The sequence below is a fragment of the Periplaneta americana genome, chromosome 4 (assembly GCF_040183065.1).
Source record: "Periplaneta americana isolate PAMFEO1 chromosome 4, P.americana_PAMFEO1_priV1, whole genome shotgun sequence".
NCBI lineage: Eukaryota > Metazoa > Arthropoda > Insecta > Blattodea > Blattidae > Periplaneta > Periplaneta americana.
The window spans coordinates 167,238,487-167,254,265 of record NC_091120.1 but is presented as its reverse complement, the minus strand read 5'-3'; the positions used below and the strand labels follow the sequence as shown (position 1 = coordinate 167,254,265).

At 37.8% G+C, this 15,779-nt stretch overlaps 1 protein-coding gene across 1 annotated transcript in view; it reads right to left on the bottom strand.

Annotated features, from left to right (window-relative positions):
- LOC138698969 (uncharacterized) overlaps positions 1-15,779 on the bottom strand; it is a 109,368-nt gene that overhangs the window by 2,229 nt on the left and 91,360 nt on the right. The window contains exons 8-11 of the mRNA XM_069825156.1: positions 14,487-14,720; positions 11,983-12,273; positions 6,587-7,179; positions 2,084-2,491 (exon numbers count right to left, since the gene is read on the bottom strand). Of these exons, the coding sequence (XP_069681257.1) occupies positions 2,084-2,491; positions 6,587-7,179; positions 11,983-12,273; positions 14,487-14,720 (1,526 nt within the window). The remainder of the gene's footprint in view (positions 1-2,083; positions 2,492-6,586; positions 7,180-11,982; positions 12,274-14,486; positions 14,721-15,779) is intronic.

The window sequence follows — 15,779 nt, the reverse complement described above, 5'->3', positions numbered from 1 at the left end:
ATATATTGTAATTTATGCCTAAATTACCCCAAGTTTGTAAATTGTAATTTACTAACAAACTGTGAATGATAATATTACTACATTTTAAAAAACATACCGTATTCTAAACATGTGTAATATACACATACAAAAATATAGTTACTATAGCACACCTAGTTTCCCGTCAGTATTGCTTTGAATGTCATGTTATTTCACAGACTGGTAAACAAAAAGTAGTTTTTATTTACCAGGCAGTATCAGCGTGATCTATACAAATTTTTAACACTCCATGATAAACAGTTGTGAAATGGACAATATACAGGTTGAACCATAGGTAATGAGATATTTCAAACAAAAGAATTAATATAGCTTTGCTCGTTTTTTGCTTCCTTTTCGAGATAACCATTGTGTTATATGAAACATTTCATAGCGTGTTTTGGGAAAGCCGTCGATATAATCCCATAATATGCTCATTCAATTTAAGAGAACAGTGTATTATGATAATAAATGATTGAAATAATTTTAATTTCATCCTTTATATGTCCAAATATTTGAGCCAAACAAATGTAACATTGTAAAATTCCTTTGCAGAATGAAAAATTACATTTGTTCGGATCAAATTTTTGCACATTTGAAAGACAAAACTAAAATTATTTCAATAATTTATTATCATAATAATACATTACTATCTTAAATTGACTGAACATATTGGGAATTAAATTAGTGACTTTCCCAAAACACGCTATGGAATTTTCATATAAAGCAATTTTTATCTCCAATAGGAAGTAAAATTTTATTAAACTCTTTTGTTTGAAGTGGCTCAAAGAATAACCATCTGAAATTGACATTACTTAGGCTCACCATGTATATTAAATTAGACAGTGTTTGAAGATTAGTTAAAGTTTAATTCAATAAATTGTCACTTATACTCAAATTACCCCACTATACCACAGTCTAGTATATACAGTCACGAAGCTTGAGTTGTGAGGGTGCTAGGAACAATAGATGTGCCGGTATTATTTCGCATTGTCTGTAATGAGGCGATAGGCCTATTAGCTATTCTAGTGGTTAGCAACTATCTGTGGGTACATATTTACTACATATTGAGCTTCGTGACTGTATATATTCTAGGCCAGGCCTGCACAAGGTTTGCGCTCTCCGAGCCAGCTCAAAGCTCATGAGCGGAATGCAGATATTAGCTGCGCTCTGTATAAGGGTGGTCTGGAAGAAGGGGTGATCTCGTACAAAATAAACACAAAAATTACGAGTGCTTATGAAATGAATTCCCGTTCAGTGTTTGCAAAACTATCTTGGACTATTATTAATTAATAAAGAAATATTTATTTTACAGAAGTAATAGAAATTCTATAGCTACTTAAGTGTACAATATCATTTTGTTATATTTCTATTTATCAGTACATAAAAACGAGGTTTTATGCTGTTGGCAGCTGAAAGGAACAGTAGCTTACTGATCATAATGAAACATCAGTTACAGATGTTCGATGTCTGCCTTTATTAAAGTTGATTATAGAAAACAGTTGCTCACAAATATAAATGTTGAGCCAAACATAGCAATCATTTTCACAGCCAGCCTGTGTAGTCGTGGATATTATTGCTAATGTTTAGTCTTGTAAATCTCAAACAGGCTAGTAGTATTATTCAAAGGATCTTTAGTCCTTAGGTCACATTGAAGATCAATAAGTTCGAGCTGTAAATCATTAAATGTTAAATGTTATGTTCCGTCTTTTAGATTCCTCCATACTGTACTGTAGCAGTAGGTAAGCAACGTGAAACAGTTACTGAGAATAGGCCTACACACTGCACTCCACTAGATAACTGAGTGGTCGTTTCCCTCTCCTCTACCTATAGCAAGTCTATGTCATTCTGACGTATCTTCCTCTCCGTTTCGGCGAGCGGTAAACACCGCTCTCCCGCTCCGAAGGAGCGCGCGCGCTCGTTGAGCGCTGTTTGTGCAGGCCTGTACTAGACTGTGACTATAGCCAAATTACCCCGAGCCACTAGTGATTTTAAGATTAAAAAACCTACTTCAATTTTAAACTATTTAAACTTTGATAAAGGATAAGAATAACCGAAGTCAGCGTACCTGCTCCTCGATGTGCTCGCTGAGGTCGATGACGACAGTGTTGGAGTTGAGCTCGACAGCGCTGGGCGACAGGAAGGGGTCGTCGTACAGCGTCTTGAGGGGGTCGTGGATGAGCAGCGAGGGCGGCAGGGTCGCGGTGTCCGTGGCATTGTTGTTGAGACTGGCCAGGAAGGAGTTCCGCTCCTGCAGCTCCTCGCTCAGCCTGGTGAGGTCGTGCAGCTCCTCGCTCAGCCTGGACAGGTACGGGTCGTCCAGGTGGCGCTCGAGGCCGGCCAGGATCTTGTTGTGCCTAGACGACTGCTGGCACGTCTGCTTGCGGTACTGGTCGATCTCCTCCAGCAACTTCTCGCTTAGCTTCTCGGCGAAGTCCGCCAGGTGCTGACGGCAGTTTTCGTCCCAAGTCTCCTCCTGGCGAGTAGAGGCATTCATTGGTTTTATTTTTCGTTGAAGATTGGCTCTTTTGGAGGGTAATATGATATAATCTCGTAATATGTTTTCTAGATCTTGAGAAACATTGCTTGTATACAGGGTGTTAAAAATAACGTTTACAACGTTTCAGGGATTATATAGCAGGTAAAAACAAACCTCTTTTTAAGTGATAAAACTTTAGCAGATGCGCCGTTTTGCCGCTAGATGGCCTGAAGGATAGATGACTTGACTTCCGTCACAACACACACTAGTTAGTTCTGTTTGTGCACGACCATGTTGTAGGGCTTTATCTGTTGCCTAACAGTATCCGGTGGTAATTATTTTGTTTTTCTACGCGACGTCCTCCCAGAACTTTTAGAAAATTTCCCATTGAACATCAGAGAACGAATATGGTTTCAGCATGACGGTACCCCTCCACACTTTGATCGTCGTGTCAGGAACCACCTAATTGCTACATTCCCCGATCGTTGGATTGGCAGGGGTGGGGCCGGTACCGTGGCCACCTCGATCACCGGACCTAACCCCACTGGATTTCTTTTTGTGGGGAGACGTGAAACGTTTTGTGTATGAGACACCGATCGATATGGCAGAAGACTTAGTTGCTCGCGTTGTTGAAGCTGCACATGTTATTAGAGACATTGTTGGCCTTTTTGAGCGTTGCAGACACTCCATTGTACGAAGGTACCAGTTGTGCAATGCCTTCAATGGACGGCAGTTTGAACACCAGCTCTAAAACGACAATTGGTCTTCTTTATGGATTACATTAACACTTACGTACACAATAAAACGGCGTATCTGCCAAAGTTTTGTCACTTACAAAAGATATTTGTTTTACCTCCTCTATTATCCCTGAAACGTTGTAAACGTTATTTTTAACACCCTGTATAGAACAGGAAGACTAAAATGTGTTATAGTTAGGGGGCGGATGTTGTTGAAAAGTCATCTTCTTCTTTTTCACATTAGGACGATGCCTATTAATATATAAATCCTTTCTATGTTAATATCAACGCAAAAAATTAATTTCTTATATTGCATTTTTTGCATTTTTTGACGTTTTTGAATTAATAGGTAATTTTTACATTTTTTCGGAATTCTTTGCTCATTTTTAATATTTTGAAGAACTTCTAGATCATTTTGAATGCATTTTACTTTCTTCATTACATATAGGCCTGTTAAATCTTTTTCTAAGCAAACAGATCAGTAGTAGTCCCTACTAGTAATTACCTACTGAATAAGTGAATAACAGTGAAGTTTGAGTTTTATAGTTTGGGACAGACTCTAAAGTCCATCCCTCATTTCACTGAAGGCTTCACTTCACACAACAGAAATAATATAAAATGCTTGACAACAGCTAAAAGGCTGTGTGATGTATCTTGTCTCACTGTGAAAAGAGAGAGAAAGGAGATATGTCTTACTTCATCTGTATTGTTAGGGCGATGGGAGAGTGGAGCGATGCTGTCCATCCATCCAGTGGCGGAAGGGACTAGTTGATACATTCTGTAGCGCAAAATAAAATAACAAAATATCTCTCTTCGTACTGTGTAGTTCCGTCACTGAGTTTGTCTTTCAAGAAACTGAATTCCGGCAGCCTATACAATAACAAGATTTTGAAAGGAATCCTGAAAATTTACAACCCTCCTATAATCTGCACCCTCATTTGAAGCGACTTGGTTTTATTGCTATTGAGACAAGATAAACCTTACCAGGTATAAGTTTAAGTGAGGGCTTTGACCGCTACTGTTCTTTTGTTGGTACGAGTGTGTCTTTAGAATTCATGTTTGGAAGGTGGGAAATTTTTTACCTTTTCCTGGACAATTATAGTTTTCTATACTTTTCCCTTAAAACTTTCATTTCGTTGCATGCTCTTTTCCTTTATCTTAGTCAAATTCCAGGAAGTTGCCTCCTCTCTTCGACATTTGCAGGGCAGTCATTGAAACAAGGTGACTAATTTTTAAGAAATTGTGGTGCGAGTAGGTCTACGGTGAATAATATTTAAATGTGATTTTGTTTTAATTTTATTTCATTTTCCCATTATTTTAAGGGGATTTTATTGATCATTTTAAGTAGATTTTTAGGTCATCAACATCCGCCCCCTAGTTATAATGAGACTCTAGGAAATTGGTACCAAAACTTTTAAGTTGTTTGAGCTTGGACTATATCTCTACTGAATGAAGAGTAGTAGCGCCGCTTTCAGTGTCAGTGAGCCAGAACGACAAACATGTACAGCCGAGTGGTAACCAAACATATACTCTAATCGTCCACGATCTTAGAACAAGAAAATAATAAACAAATAATATCAAAAAACAATAATTTGTAATTCTTAACTTCGTAACTCCCGATATAAAATAATTTACCCATACATATAAAAATAACAAAGTATACAATTATTATGATTTTAGCCTTTTTATTATAAAAAATATAAAACGAACATTTTCATTTTATCAAAAGAAATATTCCTTTTATGTTCAGAAAAAATAAACAATGTGTGTACTCTGAAAATATTCACTCTACGTCATAAGATGTTATTGGAGAAAATCTGAAATATGATACAGTATTTACTATCATCAGCTGAACAACTACTTTGTGAATCTAATATGTAGTTTATCTCGTGTGTTGTTGTTTATTCAACTGTCCGAAGACAGTCAATATTATTGCCTCCTAAAACCCTCAACATGCCCCCCTACTTTGGAACCATTGGTTTAGAATATACAGTGTGTCTCAAATTGATGTGTACACATTTTGAAACACTATTTCTCAGTAATGAGATGAGGCAGAAATACAATTTTTGCGGTTTTGTATTTCTTAATGCCGTACATGTTCAAAATGGCCCCCTTCCACCACAATACACTCCCAACAACGACGTACAACAGAGTAACATACCAACTGGATTGTTGCTAATGGAATATCATTACAGGTATGTTCAGTCTGAACTCTCAGTTCCTCCAGTGTTTGTGGTTTTGTGGCGTAGCTCAGTGGTTAGAGCAGTTGATACGTAGAAGCAAGGACCCGGATTGTGGCGTACACTGTGTTCTTTAGAGCTCCCCATAGGTAGAAGCCGAAGTTCAATCCACAGCACCGGATCGAATCCTCCTCTCTAGTGTTTTTCCCCTTTGTGTCCTAACTCAACTTCGACATATACAGTATGTTGACATATATTAAGTCAACTGCCATTATGCAAGGAGCGCACTCTTGTGGACTCACTCTTTTACTACTCTTTTTACTAACACTCTTCCAATTTACTACGACAATCTTCACTATTTTCAGTAGTAGGTTATTTTACGACGCTTTATCAACCTCTTAGGTTATTTAGCGTCTGAATGAGATGAACGTGATAATGCCGGTGAAATGAGTCCGTGGTCCAGCCCCCCGAAAGTTACCCAGCATTTGCTCATATTGGGTTGAGGGAAAATCCCAGAAGAAAAACCTCAACCATGTTAACTTGCCCCGACCTGGAATCAAACCCGGGCCACTCGGTTTCGCGGCCAGACGCGTTAACCGTTACTCCACAGATGTGGACTTCACTGTTTTCATTTTATCGCGGCACACCAGCGGATTATTCGCTGCACATCGCTTGAAAATGGCTGCTCTACATGATAAATGTGGTACAACTGGCGCCAGCGTTTTTGGCGTGTGTCCTAGAGTACAGTGTTCAGTTTGTGAGCATGTTGCTAGTGCAGCTGAGGATGGTAACACTTCCTATACACGTCACATCAGCCATTTGCTTTTTCCCTTTCTTTCTGTATGTTATATATTATGTCTGATTTCTTTTTACTTGTTGTTTACATTTTATTATTATTATCTTATTCAGTTTTGTGTGTAAAATTGTAGTGTACCTTGTAAATTTGTAGGTTTTTGTAACGCAGTTTTTACTCCTGGTTGAGTGTTAGAGAAGGCCGTATGGCCTTAACTCTGCAGGTTAAATATATTATTATTATTATTATTATTATTATTATTATTATTATTATTTGTCAAACACAGTTGTCTGATTACGATAAAGGTAGGACACTAGCACTTAACGTTCCCATTACTTACTTCACACGCCAAAAACGGTGACGGGGACTGTAACTGACGTACCTGGGGTTCGCTCTCTTCGGGGACATACTCATCATAGCGCGGCGACAGCTTCCTGCTCTCGCCGGGAGAATGCCCCACGCTCCAGGGGTAGTTGTTGTTCCTGGGGTCGACCACAGGACTCGTAGTGGTGGTGGCGGGTTTGTGCAGGCTCCAGTCGCTGTCGTAGCCCGGGTACAGCTTGTCGCCGCCGCTCCACGAGCTGCTGCTGCTGCTGCTCCCGCTGAAGCAGCCCCCCTGCAGCACCGCCATGGGGTCGTTGTTCTCCAGCAGCTGCAGCTTCCTGCGCCGCGCGCGGGGGCTCGACTGGATCACGGCGTCCACCGCGTCCTCCAGCGAGCTCGCCACGTCGGCCGCCGCTTCTAGCAGACTCAGCGAGGAAGGCGAAACCCGCGGAGGCTGCTCCGTCGTCAACGACTCGCTGCTACCCGTCTTCTCTTCCACGGCCTCCTGCACTTCTAGCAGTAGCCGCTCTGTTACTATCTCTGGCGCTTTGGGACTGGTTGTTGTGCTTGTGCTTGCCGGTGTCGGGGGAGGAAGACTGGAGGGTGAACACAACGGCTGTACCGGCGTGGTTGCTTCTTCCGCCGGCAGCTCTGCAAGTAGTTTTGATCACAGATAAATACGTTAGAAAACTGCATATGATCGCGACATTATTGAAATTACAGATAGGGTGATTCACGAGGAGTTAGTGACACTTACGGAGCATATTTCACATCATAATCGAAATACATGTTCACAGCACAATCTGTTGCTATCAATACCACGTCATCAGACATCTCTGTACTCAAGTTCTTTCTCAATAGCCATGGCCCGCTCATGGAATTCGCTGCCGCTCGAAATCAGGGGTAGTCTTAGTCCTCAGTTGTTTAAAATTAGGTTGTTTAGAAATATTTTAAATGCAAAGAATTAGTTTTTAGGTATAGTTTTTATTTATTTATTTATTGTTATTATTATTACTATTATTATTATTACTATTATTATTATTATTATTATTATTATTATTATTATTATTATTATTTTACACACTCATTACTTTATTTTTCCATTAACACTTATATCTAGGTAATTGTCATTGTCTCAATGTAACACGTGCTGTGCTGGTCATAGTAATTTTATTACTTTAGTTGTGAGATTATATTCATATGTATTAATTATTTTTTTTAGTTAATACTGTATACTAGAATGTATTTTCCTGTTTTGATTATGTATTCAGTCTCTTTTTTTTTATTATATATTTTTTATTATTGTTATTTTAAAGTTAATACTGATTGTGTAGGCCTATATGTTTTCAATCTCTCTCTATTTTTACTTAATTATGTTTATTATTATTTTTAAGTTAATATTTGTATACCGGTTTATATTTTTCTGTATGTGATTTGATCCTGGTTGAGTGGAAGAGAAGGTCTGATGGCCTTAACTCTGCCAGGGAAAATAAAACTACTATTATATTTCTAAAGACATTTTGAGCAAACAAGTCATATTTTTTTTTACTTGGTTATTTAACGGCGCTGTATCAACTACGAGGTTATGTAGCGTCGATGGAATTGGTTATAGCGAGATATTTGGCCATGATTCGCCATAGATTATCTGACATTTACCTTACGGTTGGGGAAACTTCGGAAAAAACCCAACCAAGTAATCAGCCCAAGCGGGAATAGAACCCGCGCCCGATCGCAACTCCTGATCGGCAGGCAAGCGCCTTAGCCGACTGAGCTACACCGGTGGCAAAAAAGTCATATAAATATGGGTCCTATTCTCAATATTTTCAGAGTTAAATTAATTTGAAGTTGTTTGTAAAATACCATTATTCTTTAGTTTTAAGGGTAAAAGAATATTACAGATAAAGAATGAACTAGGCCTATTCAGGAGTGGCATTTCTTTAATTAGCTAGTATTCTGAAGCTAACAATTTATTGTGAATTCCATAGTTGCTTCGTACAGATTTTTTTTTTCGATTTTTAACTACAAAATTACATTTTTCTTATGCACTTATCACAACAATTGTTACAAATCACGCCACTCTTGTAGATTCCTTACGACGTACATTAGGATGCAAAATTAAACTGTAAAGAATCAAATTCCTAAAGTCGTATGATTTATAACAATTGTTGTGATAAGTGCGCAAGAATAGTTTAATTTTTTTATAAATTGAAAACTAAAATCTGCACAAAGCAATTAACAACACATTTTTATCTTCAGAACACTAGCCAATTAAAGAAATGATACTTCTAAAGAGTTCATTCTCTATTTGTAATATTCTTTTACTCTTAAAACCTGGGTTTAAGCTAAAAAATAAATAATTGTCGCCAAAATCCACAAATTAAAAATTAAATTTGTTCAAATTACGAAAAGCTTCTGCAATATTATAAATAGTTCTACAGAAAGATAAAAGTAATAAAGTATGCAGAACCGAAAAGTTATGTCATTTGTTTCTTGGAGTTTTATTACTTACAATCCATTTTACCACACTCTAGATATACACTCAGGGACAAAAAAAACCGGACACTTTAATATTTGCTGGTATTTTGCAAAATATTATCTTCTCATACAATATTATGGTAGCCATCTGTTGTTATGGAGACGTGTATACATTGTTGATTGTTTTTTGTTTTATAAACAAGCCATTACAACCAAATATTCCAATTTTGCCTTCGGAGTCTCAGCTATAACAATTTTGTCTCAATCATTTTGTACTTCATTATCGTTATCATTCGTTATTTCTTTATTTTTACATTTTCTGAGTTTAAGTGGGGTTGTAACATTTGTCTTAAAACAAGATGCGACCTGAAGATGTGGCTCGAGCTGTAGTCCTTTACGATAATGGACGCAGTGTACGTTACATTGCAAATGTTATGAATACGGCTAGAAGCACAACCCATGATAACCCAAAATGCCATAAAACGGTATAGAGAGACCCTAGAATATCCCAGAAGACCAGGTTCGGGTCGTCCAAGAGCTACAAATCCAAATGAAGACAGGTATATGGTGTTGAGAGTTCTTAGGGAGTGCAACCTGCCAGCTACTAGTGTAGCCCAGTAATTTGTTAACATGCATGGACGCCCAACTTCGGCCAAAACAGTTAGAAGGAGGTTGAAAGAAAGTGGACTGATATCAAGTAGACATGCAACTGGTCCCAGACTTCTCAGGATGCATCGAGTTGAATGACTGCGTTTTGCAAATGATCACAGGGATTGGAGAAATGGACAGTGGAGCTGTGTTCTGTTCACCGATGAGTCCCGTTTCAATCTGTGCTCACCTGATGGACGTGAAAGAGTTTGGAGAAGGAGGGGAGAACGATTTTCACAGTGTTGCATTTCCGAAAATGTGCCGTATGGAGGTGGTGGAGTGATGGTTTAGGTAGGAGTGTGTACGGATGCTCGTACAGAGTTGGTTTTTGTTGAAAATGGAAGACTGACAGCTGATAGGTATATAAATGAATGTTTGGCTGATCATGCTGTGCCATTTGGCCAATTTGTAGGCGATAATTTTGTTTTAATGCATGATAATGCACGGCCGCATATTCCCCATGCGGTCGGAGATTATCTCCAAGAAGTCGGAATCCATGTTCTTCCATGGCCAGCAAGGAGTCCAGACATGAACCGAATTGAACACGTGTGGGACATGCTGGGATGGCGTGTTAAGAATAGACACCGAGACCAGAATCGTTACAAGAGTTGAGGCGAGCATTTGGCGAAGAATGGGAACTTATTCCTCAAGAAGACATTGCTAACCAAATTGAGAGCATGCCAAGACGTATGGATGCAGTTATTCAAGCCAGAGGGGGTAATACCCGTTACTAAAAAGAGTTTTCAATGTTTAAGGCACCATAAAATGAAAAAAACAGTTTGACCAAACGATGCCATAGTTATACGCCCTTTTAATTTGTTGTAAATTTTCTCATCAGAGATTTTTATTTTTTTCAAATCTTGTCGTATAATGTGCTAAATGGAACATTATTTTGTTTAAATGGGTTTTGTTTCATTTTGAAATAATTGGCAACAAAATACAAGCAAATATAGAAGTGTCCGGTTTTTTTTTGTCCCTGAGTGTATTTATGTAACTAAATCTTTAGACGTAGGTATGTTTATAATCAATTACTACTGATCACATTAAAATAAGTTATTTTATGGTCACTGTAAACATTAAAATTCTTTACTAGTAGACCCTTCAAGATTTATTGTTAGCAGAGTGCTAACTCTTTTTACTGAAAGGCGATTTCTAAATACAGTTCTTACAAGATTTATGCAACTAAATCCTCGCTCACAATTTACAGCATGCGATGGAATTATATAAATCAATTAAAAAAAATTGTTCACTTTACTTACATAAATTGCACCAACTTTTCGAAATCCGTTCCTGAACACCTGTAGCTCAATACCTTCTTCAATATTGCCCATGCCATTAGCATTTCATTTAAATTCAGATTCTCTAGAACTGATTTTTTACTTTTTTTTATTTTCTTTATTTTATTTATTTAATAATAACATATACATTAAAAACGCTACATGAAAGTACCCCGAAAGAGCAAAGCTCGTGTTCGGGGACAGTTCCGTTTCGATAAAAAGACTTGAAAATGACATACAATTTTACATTGTTCACCAAACATACCTATTATTTCTGAATTAAAATTTAAGATTCTGATTATACAGATTATACATACCGGTAATTCACGAAAATAGAAATCTCTACTGTTTCAAAAATAAAATTAAAAATTCTTGCAATAAGGTCACATTCTCAAGAAGAGTAGATAGAAACATTCATAAATATACATACTTGGTAGACAAAATACTTAAGAAAAAAGGTCACATAAAGATGATAATAATAAAGTTGGTAATAACAATACTAGTAATAACTGAGTGTAAAAAGAGACGATGTTGAAATTGGTGATAGATTAATAGGCTGTTAACTTATTATTAGTAGTATAATTAGTACAGGCTATGTTGATATAGTAATAAAGATTAGTGCATACACATCTCTAATTTAATTTTGTCCATTACCATTATGTGGTTGTCACATTTTTGCACATTTGCATTGAAAGTCTGTTGCATTTTAGAAGTCGAGTAGGAAAATGCGACTGTGACTTAAACCCTGCTTAAAACTAAAGAAAAAAAGTATTTTGCCAACAGCTTCAAATTAGTTTAACTCTGAAAATATTGAGATTAGGACACATGTTTATATGACGTATTTTGCTCAGAATGTCTTAGGAAATAAGCTCTGTAATTGGCGGTAAATCCTCGTGAATCACCCTGTATAAGTGAATGTTATTGACTGGTGGCACAAATGGGAACTACATCTCGTATTACATAGCCCTATTAGTATTAACAATAGTCCTATTATTTCAATTTTTTATATAGATAGAGCGCACATCAGTTTAAATGAATAGCGGGCAAAGCGCACCTAGCGTTCCTTGTTGCGTTGTGACAGTCGTCGTGGTCGTTGTGGCGGTGGCGGACGATGTGAGCTGCGGCGGCTCCTCGGTGAGCACGCTGATCACGCTACTCACGGAGTCGGGCGAGGATACCCCGCTCGAGTCGCTGTCCATGTCGTCCGTCTCGGGGTTGAACAGCTCTAGGGACAGCAGGCGGGGCAGTGGCCGTGCCAGCGGCTCGGGGCGCCCCAGCACCATCGCGGAAGAGCGCCGCACCAGAGGGAACGCGTTGCGTACCGCCGCGCCCCCTGAGAACAGACCTGAAGTTGCGAGTCACATTGCATCAAGACTCCTCTGAGAAATAACAGCATGACTGTAGTCGTATTGGGGAATAAAATACTCGATATTTCCCAACGTAACATTACATTCTGATATTATACAGCAGTGATGTCAAAGCAAGCGCATTTTCTGACCTTGACGTCGTCCGCGGGCATTAAGCGCTAAGTATGGAAAGAGGAAGGGTTGTGTATATGAATAAGCAGCCTGTTGGATTAAGAAAACAGTGATGCATAAACTTCAGACGGAACGTGAAATTTTATGTCGTTATTTTTATGTGACTTCTTTCTGTTTAATATTATCTATATTGTCTGTAAAACAAAAGTACTAAAACTGATTTCTTAATATTGCAGAGAGTTAAGAATGAATATTCACTTAAATTCCATAGTAGTATACTATTATATTGTATTAAGTGGATGAAACACATCATTCATAAAGAAAGCGATATTCCAAAGAAAGAGATTATGACATGATAAATTGAAATTGATATTGATGGTATCTTTAGCCTTACAAAAGTAATCAATAAACCAATCAAAACAATATTACAGTACAAAGCAAAGTTACCTAGGTACTGCATATGTTTTAAGTGTAACTAATATTACATAACAAAACTCTTATCGCATTATGCTTTTAAGGTGATATTTGTGAGCAACTTCCTATCATCAGAATATTAAATTATTTTCTCGAAATCTGCTGAAGCTATAGAGCTGACATTTTTACAACACATGAACACGTATCTTTTGCTTATGATGTAACAGTAGTTACTTTGTTAATTCATTTCCTTACAAACAATTTCCATGCGAATATTTTCAAAATTTTCAATATACTATCTTCAGTAATACGTATATACGGTATATTAGATTTACGAAAACATTCTGTAAGGCTACTAAATAAATACGGCTATATCTGAAAATTTCTCTTCCCTTTATCTATTGAATCAGTGCTGGCCATCCCTAAATATAGCTCGACCAAGCGGCAAACATTACCTCTTTCGTCTGTCTCTTTCCTTTCCGCTGTAAGGCGCTCAGGCTCTCCTGAGCTCTAAAGCGCGCGCTTGCTCCTATGGGGATCAATTGACATGCCTGTTATACAGGGTCCGGCATTTGGTTCTGACGAGTTTCAACATGCTGTTGTAAAGGGACTATAAGGTTTAAAAATTAAAAAATAACATAGTATGTAGCTTGAATAATGCAATTTCATGGAATGTCTTCATTTTTTTAAAATTACACATTTCAAGTGATCCCCTTAATATCTTATGACCTGTTGTAATCTTACACGAAAATTGTTCATGACACTTTACAATAAACCTGGGGTTTCGTTGATTTCTTGCACTTCAGCCTGTATCCTGCTCTTCAGATCCTGGATAGAGCGTCTCCACAAAAAGAAGTCAGGAGCTGTTAGGTCTGGGGATCGAGCCGGCCAATTGATATCTCCAAACCGAGAAATTATAGGTTCGTTCCAACAACAATCAGGAACCGTCCGTAACCATCGTGAGCATGCGCAGTGCAGAAAAAGCGTTCCAACACAATCCGAACCAGTCCTAAACCGGAAACATGTACTGCAGTCGGGCGTTCCAACAAACTTTTGACACGGGTTCGGAACGGTCAGAAATAGTCCGCGGATTGAGGCATGTACAGAGTACGCAAGACGCGCATGCGCATAAGCTCACCAACGTCTCCTGGATAATGAAGAAAGACGTGCTCGACTGCTCACATCAATGAGGTTAAGATGAAAAGTTACAGTGCAGACGAATAATAAAACTAGAGATTTAATTTAAATTTTCGCCAAAAAGAAAGGGAATGGAAATTATTTGGGTATTGAAATAGTTAATTACAATTTCAACATGCAGCTTTGATTAAAAGTATAATAAATAACGTACATAAATTAATAATAATAAAAAACTATTTTTAGATGAGAGTCCCCCAGTACACGACATTAAATTAGAGGAATTCTTGCCTTCCATACTTTTTGTCATCTTTTAATAGAAAATGATCGAAATTCTATTTTCTGCAATTAGAATTAGCTGCGAAATGATAATAATAAGCATCCCGTTCTTAGCAAAGATGATCACGGTTATAGCATCTCTGGATTTAGTACATAACGATCCGCGAAAGCGTTCCAACACGTCCAGTCTAGTTTCAATCCCATAGCAGATGCTCAACTAGCGCATACGCATAAGATCGTACAGGAACCGTACATGAACTGATCCATGAACCGCTTGTTGGAACGAACCTTATGCGTCCTGGGAAGAAATTTCTCAACAATAGCAGTGTGTCCCTGGCAGTATGGGCCGTAGCCTCATCTTGTTGAAACCACATGTCATCTCTGTTTAGTGCGCCTCTAAATGTCTGTAACTTCTGTCGATACCGTTCACCATTCACCGTAACAGCTCTCTCATTTCCATCTCCGAAAAAATAGGGACCAATTATGACTGCAGCACAAACAACACACCATACGGTTACCCTCAAAGCGAAAGTGTTTCAAACCAGACCGCACTCTATCCAGGATCTGAAGAACAGGATACAGGCTGAAGTGCGAGAAATCAACGAAACTTCAGGTTTATTGCAAAGTGTCAAGAATAATTTTCGTGTAAGATTACAACAGGTCATAAAATACCAAGGGGATCACTTGAAATGTGTAATTTTTAAAAAATGAAGACATTCTAATAAATTGCATTATTCAAGCTACATACTGTGATATTTTTTAATTTTTAAACCTTTTAGTCCCTTTACAACAGCATGTTGAAACTCGTCAGAACCAAATGTCGGATCCTGTATAATGTAGAATTAATAATCGTAATAATTAATAATTAATAATAATTAGACCACAGAACTTTATGAAGTAAAAAACCTGAAAATATGCGTGCATCTACGCAGTAAAAATTGTTGAAATATGCGCTAAAAATTGAAATATATGCAGTAAAAATATACTTTAGAGGTTTATTTGGTTTAATAGATACTATGATATAAATGAAAATAATAATTTAAAGTAATAATTTTATTGTCATCAAGCCATCATTTTTATTAAATCTATTTTTTTATAAACATATTAATTAGTCATTTTACACATACACACATTAAAATTAATACGTTTCCATGTATTATGGGTCCCTATCACCACGGCATGGCGCGTCCTCGGGGTTGCGGATAGAGGAGACGGCCTCCAGATATGGAGGGTAGCTGCAAATATATTGAATAAGCAGTCGTGGACAGCCGATAAGGGGTGGTACTCCAACTTGGGGGTTGGGCGAAGGGTTAACAACCCATCACCGTAAAAAAACAGCTTGTTACGAAACCTAACAATAAGCCTCGGAATGGGACTGATTCTCCGGCACGACCACAGCAAAGGAATAAGGTTATAAGATTTGGTACATGGAACGTAACTAGTCTTTATAGAACAGGAGGGATAACATTAGTAGCAAAAGAACTAGCTAGATATAGAACAGACTTCGTGGGAGTACAAGAGGTTAGGTTAGATGGGAATGGCATAT